Raw genomic sequence first — 19,699 nt, forward strand, 5'->3', positions numbered from 1 at the left:
TTATTTAAAATTAACTGAAACTCATTGCAGTTGTAATTATTACAGTCTCTTACGTATACTGAATCGTAACGAATTAGAGAGTAGATTTTTTTTTGTAGAGACTTTAAATTAAAAGCGTTTCACGATATGTAACGAAAGTATACTGACGACTCTTTAAGAATATATACGATAAAAACATTAAAATAATATGCGCTTAGTTATATTAAACTACACTTTTAATAATATGGCAAATTATGCCGATTTAGGGGCGAATTCAAGTGCAACGCTTGTCATGGTAATCGCACTTGCATTGCAAAACCGAATTCAAGTGCAACGCATTTCGGACACGCCTACTGAAAATACGTCACTACCATAGAGGAATTTTGCGGCTACTCCTGACCTGCAGCAAACTCTTAACAGCGACTGTAAACAAGATGTCTGAAGTGATTTTCCTCAGACGTTTAAGAAATCGGAGAAATGCTGATCAAATTCCTTGGCATTTAAGAAACAGTCGTAATGCTTTTGAAATGTTGGAGCGTGAATTCATCAGTTGATTCAAATTAAATCGGTTTGCTTCAATGAATTGAAACCTTTTCTGAAGGCAACTGCCAATGGATATTCTCTGCAAAAGCAGGTTTGTTTTTACTTCAGATTATGAAAACTGAAATACATCTGGAAATGTTTCCGAATCAAAGACTATGCTTAAATGACCTATTTGAGAATATTATATATTTTTATACGTAAACACACAAATTTTTAATGTTATTGTATCAGGATTGATTCTTTTTCATCCCGTTTTTTTTTTTTTCGTAGTAATGATCGAAATCGTTAATTACTGCTTATTTTGGAATGCAGTAATAATATCACAATTAATTTATTGTTTTAATTACTTTAAAACGTAATCTCGGAGAAATTGTTTTTCTAACAGAAATTATGCATATGCCTGTCTTTGAGATATATATATATATATATATATTTGGGATTAGTTTTTTGGAATATTATATATTTTTTCATGGTTTTAGATAAGTGCATTTAATTTACATATGCTATCAGAATTTCAGTGATATAGTAAATTAGTTTGCAGCAATAATTAATCTTTGATATGTATGCAATTAAAATTTCATAATTTAAATTAACTTTATATGAATAGAGAATATTTGTTAAATTCAAATTTCATTCTTTGCAGCAATGGCGCATGAGAATTATTTAAATTTAACTTTACTTTTTATTTTTATGAAACAATATATATATATATATATATTCTGTAACTGTAGGGGGAAAAAGCATGAATTTTTCTCAGCTGTTTAAACAGTTCCCATGTGTAAAATAGTATTTCATCCCCCAAAATATTAGTTAATTTTCTCCTAATGTATAATGTCTTGCCTGTTCGTACAGTGTGATTAATGTCATGGTAATTTTGGATACTTTCTATAGATCTTTCATAATAACTACACATGTAAGTTATATACACATTCGTAAATCTCTTATGATATGAAAAGTTATTGCAGACTTTCACATAACTATTAATAACTTGATATTCTCGATAACAGGTGACTTACCTTACTTCCGTAGACCATGATCAGAATTAAATAAACTTATAAGGTACATACTAAATTACACGAAAAGCAGCATGACATAAATAAATACAAAGAAATGAAATGTATTTACTGTACTAATAGATTATTATATTACATGACATTGGTTTTGCCCATGTATAATGGGAATGAAAGCCAGTTTTCCATAGAAAGTCCTCTACAGAGGCATCTGTTTTCTTAAGCAGATTGCTTTTACCACATTTCAGTGACCTTGATTTAAGTATGAAACTGGATAATATTTTCTTTCTGCATGAAATGTGTTAACTGAGTTTTAGACATATAAGCCATCTTGCAGTTACTGTGATAATACTAATTTTTGGTACCTCTATATTATACCATCAACCATAAAAGTTGTGCTAATTACTGCTGTGGAATTCTGAGCCAGACATTTGTATACAGCAGTTACAACAAACCATACATCAGTCTCTCTGCAGAATACATGAAATAACCCTGCTGTGAAAGTATTGGACCCACTTCGTGAAAAAACATTCGTTCATTACTACCGTTTTATTTGCGGTCAAATTTTACCAAAAGCTCATTTTAGAATGCTATGAATACAAGTTGTCCACAGGTAATTGTTCCAATTTCTTACTGTTTTGTTCGCTATTTCCACATACAGTAGATGTTAATTCTTTCGACCAGCTGTAAAAGAACTGGAGTGCAATCACAAATGTGATTCTACCTAGCTTACCAAGAATTATTTTGGGTTACATACAAATGAAATCGCAGATGTTGCAAGTGTGATGATATTAATTTTTGTTTTGTCTTCATTAACCGGAAAAATAAATTTTCCATTAATGGTGAAAAGGTAAGAAATATATGATAATAAGTATAATATTATAGTCATTTCAAATTACTGCAAGAATGTTTCATTATTATTCACATAATAATAACAAAAAGCTATCTATACTATAATTATAGTGAAGTATAGATATTAAATAATACAAAATATTAAATAAATTTTAGAATCACCTATTTACTATAATTACTACAATTTAATGAAAAAAGGGTAGCTGTAATTTTTTTTTTTTTGTGTGTGTGTGTGTGTTTTAACGTTTTATTGCATATTTTTTAATAATGAAAAAACAGTGACATATTTTTGTTAAAAATGGAAAGTAAACTCCTTAAAAAGACTGATTTATTAATATGCCAACTATATTTAATGTTAAAAATCTGTGTATTAAAATTTCAGATCAAACTTTCTTTTGACTTAGGATTTATGTTTTTCTAGGTATGGAATGCTGGTCTGAGGGTTCTCTATGCTATAGGACAATGGCCAGGCAATACTCATGATGCATTTATATGGAGTGGACTGAAACAAAATCTAGATAGTATTTTGTCGCATCGTGCATATCTTTGGGAGATAGTGGATTATATTCCCATTTTATCACGGGAATATCTCTATAATGAGAAGCACAGAAAAGTTCGTGCAGCTATAGAGATCAAATCAAGATTTAGGGTACTGCACGATACTGGTGGAACACTATTGTATTCACAAAGCAAAATATGTAAAATGGTCATATCTGGTGGCCATTTTACATAATATATGCTTAAGGTATTGTGTTGAAAATCCTGAGATTGATGTGTTTGAAGATGATGAGTTGGTACCTTCAGAAAGTTTTCAGTCAGTGCATGTTGAAATTGCATTGCACAATGAATTATCTTTAAATTTTGAAACTCGATAATAAAAACCCAAAGTGGGCAACAATGAACCTCTGGCAAAGGTGAAACCCCCTTCATGGATAATAAAGAATATATTATGAAAAAAATTACTTTCATAATATATTCTTGGGGACCCATAAACCATGGTTTATATTTAAACCTGTAACTAAATGCACAACCCTAAATGATTTTAATTGATAATAATAATCCTAAATAATTTTATTAGTCCTGGTTTCAAATGCATACTGACAACTTTTATCATTATTGTTCTTCCCTCTGAATTTCTTGTTTCCATCATTTATGTTTAAAAACTCTTGACTACCAGAAATAACTTAATAGGCTTGATACATATATATTTTAGTGTTGGTATGCCAGTCATGATTTACAATAGTAAGTCACTATAAATTAGCATTGCACTTAATTTATCTTAAACTTAGCAATAAGATTTACTGCACCAAAATTCAGTTTCTTCCAAAAAGTCAAATGTTTCCCTTTCGTCCCCTTCCGTGTCATAAGATAGAAAATTTCCATGTGACAATACACATTTAATAGCATAAGAACTTCATGCTTATTTATTATAGTATAAATTAAAACTGTCATATTCTGTCAAAGATATTTAAATGTATTTCCTAAAAACAATTATTTCACTCTATACTGTTTATGTCTTCTTGGAGGTGGGCAAAACAAATATTGGACAGTTCAGTTTTCCTCCACCATTCCTGTGAGCGTATTCTTCGATTAAGCAGGGTTTTGCTCCAATTCCTGATTAGCATAATATGTAAAGAATAAACAGCCTATGATTTATGCCTCCATATCCTCTTGTATTTAAAGAACATGCATTTTTCTTTTAATTCTAGATTTTAAAACATTAAAGTAAGGGAAAGATTGTTTGCTGAATTTAGATTTATATCATCATTATGCATTCACTATAATAACTTACTGCATACTTACCTCAGTGGGTTTGCCATTAAAAGAAATACATTTAAGTAAAATCATGAGTGTATAATAAATTGTTTTTCAGCCAAAAAAAGAGAAGGGGGAAAATAAATACAGTTTGATTCACTTAATTTTTAGTACGCGACTCAACATTGTTATTGTAAACTAGACATTAGCCATACTTTAATAGTTGTCATCTCTGTATTTTTAGAACTTTGAAATTAGAATGTCAATTTTATCTGCCATTGTTATGGAGCTGTAGGATATCGAATGCTATTTCTTCAATGATAAAAAGAAGTGAAATTTTTAATACCACATCTCATTCATATAACTTATTAACATAATTGAAAAACAATTTAATTCATTTCGTGTTATATCTGAAAATTAAAATTTGTAATACATTGACTAAAGATTCTTACAGGTCTTATTCCCATTTTCCTCCAGGAAAAAGATAATTGCTGTGTAAAATGCATAAATATTTTCACGAGACTTATAATAGTGGTATTAGAATTATTATAATGTTTATGTCATATAATGGATCTGTGAATTTCTTTTATATCTGAAAATTAAAATTTGTAATATATTGACTAAAGATTCTTACAGGTCTTATTCCCATTTTCCTCCAGGAAAAAGATAATTGCTGTGTAAAATGCATGAATATTTTCACGAGACTTATAATAAGTGGTATTAGAATTATTATAATGTTTATGTCATATAATGGATCTGTGAATTTCTTTTAAATAATTTTTATAATCACAAAATTTTATAAAATTAAGAAAGTAGTAAATTTTACAATTAAAATATGAATCCCACACTGCAGAAATACATACAAGAATGAAAACACTGTAATATTTGAAATGCATGATTTATTTTTTAATAAATTAATAATTATATTTTGATTTTCTATGACAGCAGACTGATTTGCAACTGATTGCTTATACAAGTCACATATTTCACACAGTACATTAATATATTCTTCTGCGTTTCAATTATTTCCTTTTCTGCAGCTGTAATATCATCTCTCTTCCTTTTTTCTCTTCGGTCTCCTGCTTCAAATAGTTGAGCTTCTAATTCAAATATTCTTAATTTTTATATTTCATAATGTAAAACACTTTTTATAATTAATTAAACAATGAAACTTCTCTAAAAAGGAACAATTCATAATATTGATTTCTTTAACTTTCAATTTTTTTCCCTTTATAATTTTTAAGACTGTTTATAGATCAAGAGGATTTAATGATTATTATTTTAAATTCTTAAAATCTTGTTCTTAATAAAAGACATACTCTGTATATAATGTTCGCAATAAAGAATTGAAATAACTCTTTTGTATGAGAAATATTAATTTACATCTCTTATAATTAATTTATACCAGCGGTTCTCAGCCGGTGGTATGCAAAGAAACAAAATATTTTTAACTATGAAATTCAAAAATCTCATAAAGAAAAGAATAGTTAATAAAAATTTCCTTCGATCGAAATTGACTTGAAGATTTGGAAAATGACACACTTGTTAACTTTTGGCTGAACCGAAAAAAAGAATTTAAAGGCATTTCAAATAAAGCTATCAAATTTGTATTGTCTTTTTGCACAACCTGTTTGTGTGAAAAATGATTTTTTCCATGTTAAATTTGAAATATAAATACTCACCAAAATAAAAAGTGGATCCTAATTTACATTAAATGAAATAAGAGCAGACATAAAGAAATTAAATATTAAAGTATTATAACTGAAATTTTGATAAACAAGTGAATAATTTAATTAAATTTAATTTTGATAATTAAGTAATCAGTTTTTAATCTAATAGTTTTTTATGTGTACATATTTAATACAAAGAGTGTGCAAATGGCAATATATATATATATATATATATATATGTTTTTAATATTTCTATTGAGGAATTGAAAAATAATCATTGTAAAATTAGTGGTAGTATTAATGTTTTTCAGTTTTTGCTTAGATGGTACACTACAGTCAAAAGGTTGAAAACCGCTGATTTATACCATTAAAGTTTTTCTGTTGGGAGGAAAAGGAAAAGAAGAATCCAGAAAACATTAGATTTTATGTAATAGATACAAACTTGTCATTCCTAAATGCCATTGCAGATTTCCTCGTGATAAAGGTGTGGAATTTTCTAATGTAAAAAAGAAAAAAGCATAAAATAAGCACAATTTACTCAGCAATCTTGACTGAAATATACATGCTTTCAGAGATAGCATAAAGCAAGAAAAGTTTACTCAACAATCTTGATTGAAATATACATGCTTTCAGAAATAATATACAAAGCATACTGCATAATCAAAGTTATGAGTTTATATACTATGAGATACTATACATGTTTATAATATACCACGTTCCTGTACACCTAACACCTCGTCCACAATTTTCTATACAATTCATTAAAGATAGTTCCTGAAACATAACTGACTTAAGAAAAACATGCATACTTCTAATTTATGCATAATAATTTGACAAACATTGATTTCAGGTAAAGAGCTACATGTATTACATCAAAGAAAGAATGAATAAGTGTAATTTGCCTTTATCCTACAAATACTTAAAAACATTTACATTAAAAAAAAATGAATTATACATAATGGTAGCAAATTTTTAATGAAAAACAAAACAAGAGTTGAAAACTTAATGCAGTTTTTGCCAATATTTTACTCTCTTAAAATTTATATAAATGTATAGAAACTTGAAATGCATACCGCATTTGGCTGGAAAACTTGTGGTATTGTGCTAACTCTAGGGAAAGGGACAAAGTATACAATGAAGCAATCATAAGAATAAAAGATATTTGCATATTATTGAAACCACCTTAATAAAAGTTACCAAATTTTCAAAAATGTGCCAAACTCTGGCAACGATTATGTATCAAAATTTTTCAGGTAACATGCTCATGAAAATTTTTCATTCAAGCAATGTCACCATTTTCATATGTGTTTCTTATGTTATATTTCAAGTTCCAATGGATTTTAGATACGAATAGTTGTTTTAGATTAATTTCAGATTTAAAATACTGCTTGTGGAGCTTACCATCAAAAGACGAAGCTGTGTTAAAAGTTCTGCAGGAATAGAACATTTTAGTACAAAAATTTCTAATGGAAACAATTATGACATGAATTTGGTACATAGACAAGGCATGCAGTATCAAGTTTATGTAATTCTCTGATTTTTTTTTAAAGTGAAAACAGATCACTTGGCAAAAGTGCTAAAAAATTAGACAAAAAATTTGTGGAAAATGTATTTTTTTAAACTATCATAATTTTTATTTAATAATTCAAATTAGTATTTTAAAATTTGTTAAATGTTTTTTCCTTTGATATGTTAACATTTTGCCAACTTAGATAAATATTGATAGTTTGGTTATGCTAAAAGCAAGCTGCAAAAACAACGTACTTCTCCTGATAAGTATTTTTCTCTTTTCATTTATAAAGACCACCAAACTGATCCAGGTGTTTGTGTTAATACGTAAGTACCAAAAAATATTGAAGAATGCACAATGAAAGATTGCAACCAGTATGGTAAAGGATATAATTAATATATGCAATGAAAGAAATCTTATTAAAAGATGACTTTCATCATCAGCAGAGAAGCATGACACAGTTACAGTAAAGAAATTAAGCTTTTGTTTCTGCACTTGTAGCTTTTAATAGCCAAAAATTGTTTTTTGAAATTTTATGAAATAAATAAATCTGAACATAACTGATATCAAATGAGAATGGATCCAAACTTTCACTTAAGAAGCAGAAAGTGTACTGTAAATGCACAATATAATGAGCAGAACACAAAGCATAATTTATAAATTAACCTTTACTCTGGATGTATATATTACATTAATATCACATTAGAATTATCAGGGTTTCATATAATTTTTTATTTATTGTATTACATTGAATTTCATTTTTATATTTTTCCAACGATATGTACAATATAAATCTAAAAATTGCTCTTAACTGTTTCATCACATAATGAATGTCTAAGGGAAGGAATGCCTGCGTGGAAGACTAAGGAAAACTTAGTATTCATGTTATACATTGAAAAAATGAAGAAAACACTCATGCAGCCAGCTTTTTCACTTGGATTTAAAGAGAGACTAGGAAAGCGGTGTTCAGCAGGCTTATCTGCTTGTAGATAGATGGGCTTATTAATTACTATATAATTCAAGAACTAGTTAATTTTCATATAGTAAACATGCCTACTGTCACTGAAGAATCATGCATCTGCATTAAACAATAAAAATATAACACAAATTTGAATTTTAAATTAAACTTACTATTAGAAGAATTAAAACCAAATGCTGTAATTTGAAAATGGGAAAAAAAATGTGGTTTATATTTGAAAAAGCAAGGATTTTTGTCTGAAAAGTAAAATATATTTTACACACACCTGTTGCTCTAGATTACTTTGGAGGGAATTTTCTATAGGATAAAGTAAATAAAGTTGTACACATTAAATACATTTTGTACACATTCGTTTTCAGGTCTGGAACAATTCGTTACACCACACTACAACGTAGTAAACACTTGACCATAAGCTTAGAGAAATCATGGAAACTGATGTTTTTTGTTTACATCGACACGCAGTCTCATTGGATATTGATGTAGTTTATCGGACAAGCTCTCCTGGCACGAGAGCAAACCAGCTCCCCATTGCAATTTTGACGTCATCAGTTACCAGAGCGGTAAAGCGTTGCACTTGAATTCGACTTTAGCAGACGATAGCAGGAACGCCTCTTGCGAGCTAACATTTGCAATTTATCAGAGCGTTGCACTTGAATTCGCCCCTTAATATTTTCTGGTCATTTTCATATACAGTATTGAGCTGCATTGAAGCTGCAACTGCACTCTTAAAATTTTGGTAGCCAATCGTAAGCGAGGCATATGCTTTTGTTGAAGTTTGCTTATTTTCGTAAATTTATATTTACTTCAGTTTTAATTCAAAATTCCGTATAAGGATGAAACACAATGAATAATTATTTTAGTCACAGGTAATCTTTCAGCAGTTCAGGTGCATTTTATTTCAGAATCTATAACCGAGCTAGGTACACAACGAATATACCTCGGAAGAACCGCGAAAGAAATGTGAGCAACCAGTTCAAACCGGTTGCGAAAGGTGAGATTGTACTGAGAGTGTGATTGTAAATTCGAGCGTGGTTTTTTTGTTTAATGTTTGTATGAAGATATTTTGAGTATTAAGATTTTTTTATTTTGTGTGATAATAAGTGTTTCGCATTCAAATTCAGTAAGTATTTTGATTTTATTAGTAGTTTGCGTTTTCAAGAAAGTTCTTTGTGTGCTTTCTGTTAATGCGTACAGACTTGTTTCATTCTATTTTGCCATGCTTAGGCATGTGTTTTAATTAATATAGGCAACATAAGTAAATGATTTCTTTAATTACTCTTTTGTAAATAAGTTTTTGTTAGTTTAAAGAGTATGTTTGGGAAATTTTCGATTTGTGTATATAAAAGCGTGTCGGTGGATCTTAATTTACCGATATTGATGTTTTCGGTGTAGTGCTGAGGAATTGTAATAATCATTTTATATTTTGAATATTTATTTAATCTACCCGTAGTTTACAATTATTTTACGTATTAAATTTGAGATTTTGGCATGTAAGTTTGGATAACGTCGCATTTTATTCGAATGAACTTCGCTTGAGTAGAAGAATGTTTACCATTTGTAATGGATGGTGTAGGTATAAGTAACACTTCAAAACTCTAAAGGGTGGCTGAATTTAGACGTTTATTCAAATCAGTTTTTTGAGTAAAACTTTAGCGTTGTCCTTTATTACTGTTTTGATGATGGAATTGTCAAATTGTGGCCTTAAAATTCTTGTTTTGTTTTAATATTTTGAGGGAGAGAAGCTTTATTCTTGCTATGAAACTTTTTTCGCCTTTCTTTTGAATTTTATTTACGTTTTAGCAGCATAATTAAATGTAATTAAAAGATAAATTACTATTCTTAAACATAAAAATAAATATGATTGAGGCTTCTGAAGTTAAAGCAATTAATAATCTGTGTTAGTGTTAAACCAAATAGGGTTAATTAAGTGGAACCTACTCATGTTATAATGTAATAAAGCACCTACAAATGTGTAATAAGGAAGCATAAATGTAGAATTGAATTCAGTTCTTGATTCTGTAGTTTACAAGACTCATTAATTTTCAGGTGAGTGACTCTTATATCCTTAGAAGTCTTTCACCTAATTTACTGTGCTGCTCTTAGCTGTCCTTACTTGGCAACCTTTTTCAGTGCCATCATATCTTGTTTCTGTCTGTAGTTCTCTGTTATGTGTAATGTTATTGGTGCAAAAATGGCTAAACGTCTGATGGATTCGACCATTCATTATAAATGCTTTTGATAGGTGGAATTAAATTTAGAAGATGCAGTTTTCGCTAAAGTCAAAGCGGTTTAAATGTTTACATATTATGGCATCATTGTTTCATATAAAATGAGTTTCTTTTCAATATTGATAACATAAGCTCTTTTTGATGCTGATTGCGGTATTTCATGGTTAAAATGTTAACAAACAGTTCTCGAAAAAAAAAAAAAATGCTTGTTTGTAGTCTTATTTAGTTTTGAAATAGTTATTTCATTTTGGTGCTTACATACTATTTGCTAACTGTATCAAATGATAATAATTTGCCAATAAGTATGGTATTTTGCTTTCTAGAATTTCAATAGTACATTATCTCCAATTTCTAGGATAGTCCTTTTTCATGACTGGTTTGAAAATTCATTCGGTAAAAGTATAGTTTATAGTCCCTTGGCGATTTTTGGCAGTAAATGGATACTGAGTTTGTGCAATTCTTTGACTCGTTATTTTGGCTTGCGAAGCAGTGATTTTTGCGCAAAAAATCGCCTCTACACAAAGGCAAAATAACAAGACAAACAATTGCACAAACTCGGTATCCATGTACACATCGACCTATTTTCACTTGAAAAAAAAAATCCCCGAATTGTACAAAAATGGCATTGCGCACTCCTTTGACTTTATCCATGTACACGTCGACCTATTTTCACTTGAAAAAAAAATCCCAGAATTTCACAAACTTGCATTGCGCATACCCTTTACTGTGTCCATGTACACATCGATGTATTTTCACTTAAAAAGTCAAAGGAGCACCCAATTCTACAATATAGGCAAACAAAAAATACATAATCTCAATAAAATACATTTTAAACCAAACAATAAAATAACATAAAAAAGGAAAAACATGTTATACATTTAAGCACTACCAAAAGCAAATATTCACTTATCCTATTTAGTCTTCGTCTTTAGTCTGTGGCACAAAAAATTCTTTAACAGCATCCAAAAACGTCTTAAAATTATCTGAACTTGAATCCGTATATTGGCGTCGCCACATAAATTCATAAAAATAAGAGTAAAAAATATCCTGCGTAGTTCCTGACTGTCGATGACACTTTTTTCGAAAATCTCTCTTCACCACCCTTCCGTCTTGATGATCTTCGAGTTCGCTTCGTACACCCAGAGCCATGTAAAAATCAAAATATCAATCAAACTCAAATGACGTTTTTTCAAACCAGGTACCGTTTCTGATTGAATGCTTCACTTAGTGACCATCTGAACCTTTCTTCCTACAAATCCATCTAAACGGTTTTTAAGTTCGACTAGATGTATATCCTTCCTACATACAGGACACTTATAATGGCTACTAAGTAAACCTTCATTTACACATCATTCAGTTAACACTTTTTTCCTCTGTCACTCCAAATCGTACAGAAACTTCAAATTAATTTTACTACATTCGGCCATTCTACTGTCTAAACAATCAAACCAACTCACACCACAAAAACGCTTACGAAACATCGCATGATTCAAAATTTCCCAGAATCATGCGCCCGATTACGTCACAATAGGGTTTCCATAACATTCAACTACTCGGGCTACCATAAATGAAATAACTTCGCCACAATACAAAGGGTACCTTAAAGTCTACTCTAACCAATTCATTCATTAAAGAAGTCCAGTGATGCTTAAGAAAGCAAAACCTAAGCTTTAAAGTTTGCCTTATTGTCAATAATGCCCTAGAATATGGTGCTGAAGCCCCCAGAACATTGGATCCAAATGTAAAGGTTTCATTTCTTCCACTGAAAATTATTTTCTTAAATCAACTAATGGATCAAAGATTCGTAAAAACATTAAAAGCCCATTATGTCAGGCATGTTTACATGTCTGCAAATAAAGCACTAGGTAAAGGACAGCATACACTAATGGCATTTTGGATGCAATTCAACATAAGACATTTCATAGAAGTGATTAAACTCGCATGGGAACAAGTGAATTCATCAACAAACAATGCTGTCTGGCCAAAAGTTGTCAATTGAAGCCAAAGATTGCAAAACTAACAGATATTGCAGAAGAAGAAATTACAGAATTAGTCAAGAATGATAATAATAAAATGACAAATGAAGAACTGGATGATCGTATAACAGTAGTAGACAGTGAAAGCAGTTGATAGTGAAAAAGATGGTCTTTCCCGTACAAGAAGTTAAATGAATTCTTAAAAAATGCCCCAGAAACATCTGATTTTGTAATAGATATTAACCCTCTCACTGCGTACTTTTTTTTAATCAAAATGTGTTCAAAAATTACATATTTCAAAACTACATATATTTTAGAGTTAAAATATACAAACATTTTTTGTAATAGAGTTTTTGTTCAATATAGAATTAGATCATAGAAAAAGGTTTGTCAGAATACTGAAATTTAAGATTAATTATATAAAAGGAAAATTTTGAAAAATAATGGTTAAATTATGATTTATTTTATAAAGTACAAAGGTAAAACATATATACTAATGGAAGTATTTGCATAATGTAATATTTTAATATGAATTTTGCAAAAATCAAAATTTATCTATGAAAGCCATTGGAACTTGCAATACAGCAAAAAGAATGCATATAAAAATAGCAGTACTGGAAACTGAATATTTATTATGTGCCTGGTTGCCTAAATAATTGTCTTGCACGTGATTAACACAGTTGACGACTTTGAGTCGGGTGGTTGCGATAATTCGCAAGTTCTGGATTTTTTATCGCTACTCAATGTTGTAAGCAGTAAAATTCTGAAATTTTTAGTTTGTCCATAAAGTGAAAAAAATCAACAAAAAATTGTGTCGACCTGTTCCGAAAAAGAATATTTATTTTAAAGAATTTTTTTAAGGAATATATATAAATTTAATTCGACTGTACTTGGAGGACTGGATTTTAATAAATATAATTTATTTATGTTTTTTTTTCCCCCCTCTAGGTATTGTGCAAGTTATCATCATCTGATATATTCGTCTTCATTTAGCTCAATACTGAGCTGTGGAAAAGGGTAAATTTTATGTTTTAAAAGATGCAAAATGAAATTTCTCTAGTATGAAAAATTGAATTGTACATTTATTTAAATATATGCCAATTTTATCAGTTCTATTGCCATATGCCTGTAAAATTGCTGATTCTTTGCTCTGCCTGCTGAATTCCTTTTTTTCAGTATTGAGCAGTTTCTGATTTTATTTGTAAATGAAAATTTTGTTGTAAACTTCAGTAAGAAAAGCACAGGGAGTTCAGATTTTTTAATTAAAAAAGTAATGCCCAAATTAATTTAATTATTCATATATTATCAAGTATGTTTTGATAGCTAAAGAAGGAAACATTTTTTACGGTACTGTTCTATTATCAGGACCGGATTCAGAAATGTATTTGTTCATGTATAGATGTAAGTACAAATATGTTTGTGTATACATATACACATATGTGCACAGTGCACATGCTTACGTATACAAGTTCATACCTTCATACATTTCCAAATCCGGTCCTGATAACGGAACGCTACTTTTTAAACTTTTTTTTTTTTCTTTGGTACCGCTGGTGTTATTATTCTTGAAGTCTCTCCCCCCTTTTTTTGTGTGTATCATTTTTATGTTTAAATCAGTTTTCAAATTGATGTCACCAAATTTTATTGCCATATATTATTAAAGAATGATATAGCAACTATAAAAACATGTATGGCAACACGGATAAAAAAGATATTGCCACTCAGTGTTATCATTGTGAAGTTTTTTTTTTAAAGAAATACAGTCAAAAGTCGTTAATTCGGACACCCATAATCCAGACCTCAAAGCTACAAACTTTCTGCGCATGCGCATAGGCGTGTACGCAAGCGCGTAAGACTTTTACGGCTGAACATATGCGCATAATACTTTTACGCATGCGTGTTTAATGTATAATGGGCGGTATAAGCTAAAATTATCTAATTATCTATTTCAGTTAATGTTTCAGATTGCGTTATTCCTTAATCTTCGAATTAGATCAAGCTTATTATTTTTTGCAGACTGTAAGAGCAATTTTATAAAAGTAAGCTTGAACTTTCGATTATGTCAAATAGAATTTCCGATCCTGGAGCTCCCAAAGGATCTACAAAGCGAAAGTATGTTTCGATGTCCATCAAACAAAAAGTGGAATTGCTGCAAAAAATGGATAAAGGCATATCCTTTGTTTCTCTAACCATTCTGAAATCTGTTTATCAATTTCAAGCTGCTGTGTGTGGGGGGGGGACATCACGGCACGCAATGAATTGGAAGTTGATCTGTCAGCACTATCCTTATCTTCAGAGCAGATGTTTTTATTTTATTTGGCTTATAATATAATTCCTTACTAAATGTAGTATCAAAGACGAAGTACATCTCGATGTACTTCGTCTTTGATATGATTTAAATCAAATTCTTTGTCATTTTAATTCGCTTCCGATAGTGAAGAAAGTGACACAGAGGTTATTAAAAAAGAAAAAATTTTGATTGACGAATTAGTCGGTATTCTCGACACAGCAATTATAGGACTTAAACAGTGGAACTTTGTAACTGAACAAGAAATTATGTCTGTTTATAGAATTAAAGCGAAAGTATTATCACTTAAAACGAAGCAACTTAAACAACTTACATTGAAAGAAATATTTAATAAAGTAAACAAATAAATATTAAGCTCTTTTTTTTTTTTTTTTTTTTTTTTTTTTGTAAATTTTGATACCTTTTGGATCATAATTGTTCTTTATTTCATGAATTACGGTTTCATATTTTTAATTTTATAATTTCTGCATGCCATCTTACCAGATTTAAGCTGATGATCTGTAATCCGGAATCGTCGAAGTCCCGACGAGTCCGGATTAACGACTTTTGACTGTATAGCAAATATAAAAAAGTGTACACAACACTTAGCACTCCATTGAGGATTTTAAACATGTGCTGTTTTTTTTAATATTTTGTGGTTTCACTATTAAATTTTGAAAAAAATTATGTATAATGAATAAAGTTAAGACTAAAAGTTAATAATGAAAAGCCAGAGAAAAAAGTTGTGTGTGTCTTCTTGTTAAGAAAATGAGCACTGATATGATAAACTGTGATAAGACTGAAAAAATAATATATATATATTTATATAACATCACATAAAACAAATCCAATATATTGGGAACCTTAAAAATAAGCCTGCTGTTAAAAATATTGTGATTTTATTATTGGATGAAAAATCCAGTTTTTCCTCTGTTGAAAAATCTGAACTTTACACATAGTAGCGGATCTAGTCGATGCATGGAACTAACTACGCTAGCTCAGTGTAATATGTATACTCAGATGTATGTATATGTAACAGATTCAAGAAGCAAGTTTCTAAAATTTCTTTGTATTTGAAATATTGCTTGTTGTTTTCTTTAAATATGTGTTTGTATTAAGAGTGGTTAATATTTTTAGCTTTAATTTATGGGAATTATAGTGTCTTTATCTTATTTTTAGGAACTTGTATGTGTGTTTCATGATTTTCTCATTTTAATTAGCCAATTCTTTCCATTAGGTGGCTGATTTTTTAAGGTAACACTATATGACATCTGTCAGAGTGGATGGGATGAAGCAACCTGTTGCATTTGGGAGCCCAGGTATGAATTTAAAATTGCTCATAAAATAAATTTGCTGAGTGTATATTTATAATATAGATTGCAGTGATATATTTATAACTTCGGCTAATCTTTGGAATATGGTAACAGGAGTTTGGCGACATTTTGGTAAGGCGATAAAGGTTACAAGGTTCTTAGCTGTCCTTATAAGTCCTTATATTTGAAAATAAAATACAAAGGCTCTTATAAGTGCTTACTTTTTCTTTAAAGCCCTTATTTTTTTTTTTTTTTCAATGAACGCGCTTTTTTCCCCGAAACTAAATAAACGACTTTTCTTCCTAATATGGAATGTCAGATGGTGAGTCATACTCCCGGAAATAGCTTTTCCCCCTTTCTCTGCATTAACACAACCTTTGGTGTGCACGAAGAGTACAGACAGGTGCCCGTCGTTCTATTAGTCAAAGAATTGCGAAAGCAGTAGAAAATTCCGCTACATTCGGCATTCTTTTCCTCCCACCCAAATACTACATACGTTTGAATTTCTATCAAGATCTTAAAAATTTGCATTCTTGTTCTGCTTTGTCAGTTCATATTCGTGTTTATTATGATCGTTATGCTTATATTATGAGCATGTGTATGAATGTTTATAATAACATAGTTGCAGTAACTGCTGAAGTATAGTAAACTTCCAAAAATGGTTGTGTTTTAACACAGATTAGCTTTCTAAGGGATAATATTCGGAATGGCTTAAATAACGGGAAAGTAATCGAGTAGTCAAAATAATTTCATTTTTTGGCCAATACATTATACAGTACGAAGGTTGAGAGGTCTCTCCTTTCTCCGCAAAATCTTGACTATTGAAACTGTTACAGTTCGCTGCAAAACAAGCAACGGACCCTTTTTTTGTTTGGTCACTTTCCAATCTGGATTGAATAGGACTAAAAGTTCTGCGGTCTACCAACCCAAGCGAAGAATGATTCTATTCCGGAAATTTAACGCCGTCTGTTGAAAATTAGAATGAAAAACACCAGTTATTTAGTTCTTTATTCTCCCAATACCAGCAGTTGTTGATTCCGATTGCGTAATATCATGTAGGGAAGAATTACCGTGCAGTGCACGTATTGTGCAATAACGTTTGCGATATTTTGCAGAGATAATTAATTTTGATGTTCAGTTCGAGATTTGTTTATGAAAAGAGTTTTACCGTGCTTGCTAAGCAGAATATTTTTTAGTTCCGTTGCTTTATTTTTATATAATGCACTTATTGAAATGTTAAAAGCATTTATTTAGCGGAAAAATCTTGAAGAACGGCTACAGTCTATCCCCCCCCCTCTGCTGCTCTTTTTCAAGTTACGCTCGAATATTCGCCAATTTCCAAGTATGCAGGGTAGTTAAGCTTTTACCTGTTAAAGATGACTGCATGAAACAAATTTCTGTCTTCTGATTTCAGAAATGTTCCTCTTTTTTACTTAAATTACTTTGCTTGCAATATCTGTTAAGAAAAAAACTGATATACAGTGAAAATTTAGAAAATGTTCAGAATTTAGGTTTAAATTATTTAAATATCAATATTAGTGGAAAAATAAATTGTATTTATTATTAGGTTCCAAGCGAATATAATAAATATGACTTAGTATTATTTATCTTCTCTATTTTGAACTGAAATTTCATCATTAAATCTTGTAATATAGTTTAGTTCTTCATAGTTCTTTTTCTCTCATTGTAAACTAGTTTGTAAATTGAACTATTATTTAAAATTAAAAAAAAAAGTAATTATTTTCCATGGTTGAGGTAATGCTTATTCTCTCTTAATAAGTACTTCATTTCTCATATTTTAAATTACAAGTCTAATTTTTAAGGTTATGCAGTTGTGTATGATGTAATTAGACAGGTGCTTATTTTTTTTCTTAAAATGTGCTTGAAAAGTGCTTATAGGTGCTTATTTTTTTAACTAAAATGTGGCTATGAACCCTGGGCTACTAAGCTAGGACTTTAGCAGAGTACATGGATAAAGTCAAGAGTGTGCGCAATGCCATTTTTGTGCAATTCTGGGATTTTTTTAAAGTGAAAATAGGTCGACGTGTACTTGGATACCGTGTATATGCAATTCTTAAAAATGCGGCAAGCAGTTTGCGATTCTGCACTTTCTCCGAATTTCGCACCTAATCTTTGTCATGATTAAGCACTTTTGTTCCATAAAAGTTCTAGCATAAGCGTAATTCGGCTAGCAGATTGTTGGAAAAAAGTGTTGAGAAAAAAAAGAAAAGCCTTTACTTCGTGAAAACAAAATGGCTTTCAAACAAAAACTAGCAGGTTGCTGTAGCAGGGTTGGTCGCCGAAAAGTCGCCAATCCAAAGATTAACCATAACTTCTTAACAGAGCTCTTCAAAATTAAAGAATAGCGACAGAAATGAAAACTTGCTTATTGTAAAACAAAAACAATTTCCTAATTATCTGACCCCTTGAAAGTGAACAACTCTGCATATTTTTTGACAAACTGATGTGTGAAAATTCATGAATTCTTAAGTGATATAACAGGGAGATTAATTGAAGGAAACTAATTCCCACATTTATTTTAATTGATGATCATGTTTCAAGTACACTTTCTTGTATTTGAAATCTTGCTTGTGTGAATTGAAGTCTGTAATACTTTAATAAATTATTTACCTTCGAATGGGGTTATTTAATTCTGGGATAACTTAAATGTACACTCACTTCCAAAAGTTAAGCACAAAGATGTAAAATGCAAAAAAATCAACATATACTGCTTTGATTGACACAAAATTCAGCAGGAAAGTAGCATATATATTTATGCATAAAACAAAATCAATAATTACGTACAGAAATGAAAACAGTATTAAATTTTTGTAAGTTATCAGATAATGACGTACTGGAGACTTAAACAGAATTATGTATAAAGTGAAAATGAAAAAAGGACATTAGTAGGGTATGTTATCCCCCCCCCTCATCTGTATACAAAGTTTACACCTTGTGACCATGCTTTCAATTAGGTAGTCAACTACTGCAGAATTAAGCAATCGCCATTCTTCTTGTAGAGCTGTTTCCAGCTCAATAAGAGTGGCTGGAGGTGGGAATCGTGAAGATACAGCACGGCCGAGAGCATCCCAAAGATTTTCAATGGGATTAAGGTCGAGCAAATATGCTGGCCACACCATATGCACAATCCCTTCAGTCTCCAGCTTGTGATCGACAATGTCAGCTCTATGGGGACGTGTGTTATCGTCCATTAAAACAAAAGTAGGGCCAACTGCTGCAGCATACAATCTCACAATTTGTTCTAGGATTTCATCTTGATACCGGACAGCCGTAAAAGAACCTTGTTTAAAGATGTGCAGGTCGGTGCGATATCCTAATGAAATCCAAGCCTACACCGTAATGCTTCTGCCTCGGAATGCATGATGTTTTGGGACTGATTGTGTGTTCGTTGTTTACGCCATATCCTCATACGCTTGTCATCTGGCTCCAGAGCAAATCTTGACTCGTCAGTAAATATGACATTGCCCCAGTCAGACATATTCCATTTGACATGTTCCAGGCACCACTGTAATCGTGCCCCTCTTGATTGGACGGATTGAGGAACACAAATTCAAGGTACCCGGGTGTACAGTCCAC

At 30.5% G+C, this 19,699-nt stretch overlaps 1 protein-coding gene and 2 long non-coding RNA genes across 4 annotated transcripts in view; 2 read left to right on the forward strand and 1 right to left on the reverse strand.

Annotated features, from left to right (window-relative positions):
* The first annotated feature begins 403 nt into the window (after positions 1 to 403).
* On the forward strand, positions 404 to 5,495 carry LOC118197727 (uncharacterized). The gene is made up of 2 exons (XR_004759644.2): positions 404 to 613; positions 2,806 to 5,495. It is a non-coding gene; the product is annotated as an uncharacterized LOC118197727 (long non-coding RNA).
* Positions 4,544 to 8,910, reverse strand: LOC118190276 (uncharacterized). Its single transcript, XR_015040696.1, has 2 exons — positions 8,564 to 8,910; positions 4,544 to 6,305 (listed from the first exon to the last, which is right to left on the reverse strand). It is a non-coding gene; the product is annotated as an uncharacterized LOC118190276 (long non-coding RNA).
* Positions 8,911 to 9,148: 238 nt separating this feature from the next.
* The window catches only part of emb (exportin-1 emb), a 113,236-nt gene continuing 102,685 nt past the window's right edge, over positions 9,149 to 19,699 (forward strand). The window contains exons 1-3 of one of the 2 annotated variants that reach the window (XM_085815108.1): positions 9,149 to 9,289; positions 13,451 to 13,519; positions 16,027 to 16,108. In XM_085815108.1, coding sequence (XP_085671234.1) covers positions 16,054 to 16,108 — 55 coding nt within the window. In that variant the 5' untranslated portion in view covers positions 9,149 to 9,289; positions 13,451 to 13,519; positions 16,027 to 16,053. Of the gene's footprint in view, positions 9,419 to 13,450; positions 13,520 to 16,026; positions 16,109 to 19,699 lie in introns of both variants that reach the window. The other variant, XM_085815107.1, reaches the window with a different exon arrangement.

Source organism: Stegodyphus dumicola, chromosome 4 (assembly GCF_044657685.1).
Source record: "Stegodyphus dumicola isolate Sdum_Otavi_A_Nest chromosome 4, ASM4465768v1".
Classification (NCBI taxonomy): Eukaryota; Metazoa; Arthropoda; class Arachnida; order Araneae; family Eresidae; genus Stegodyphus; species Stegodyphus dumicola.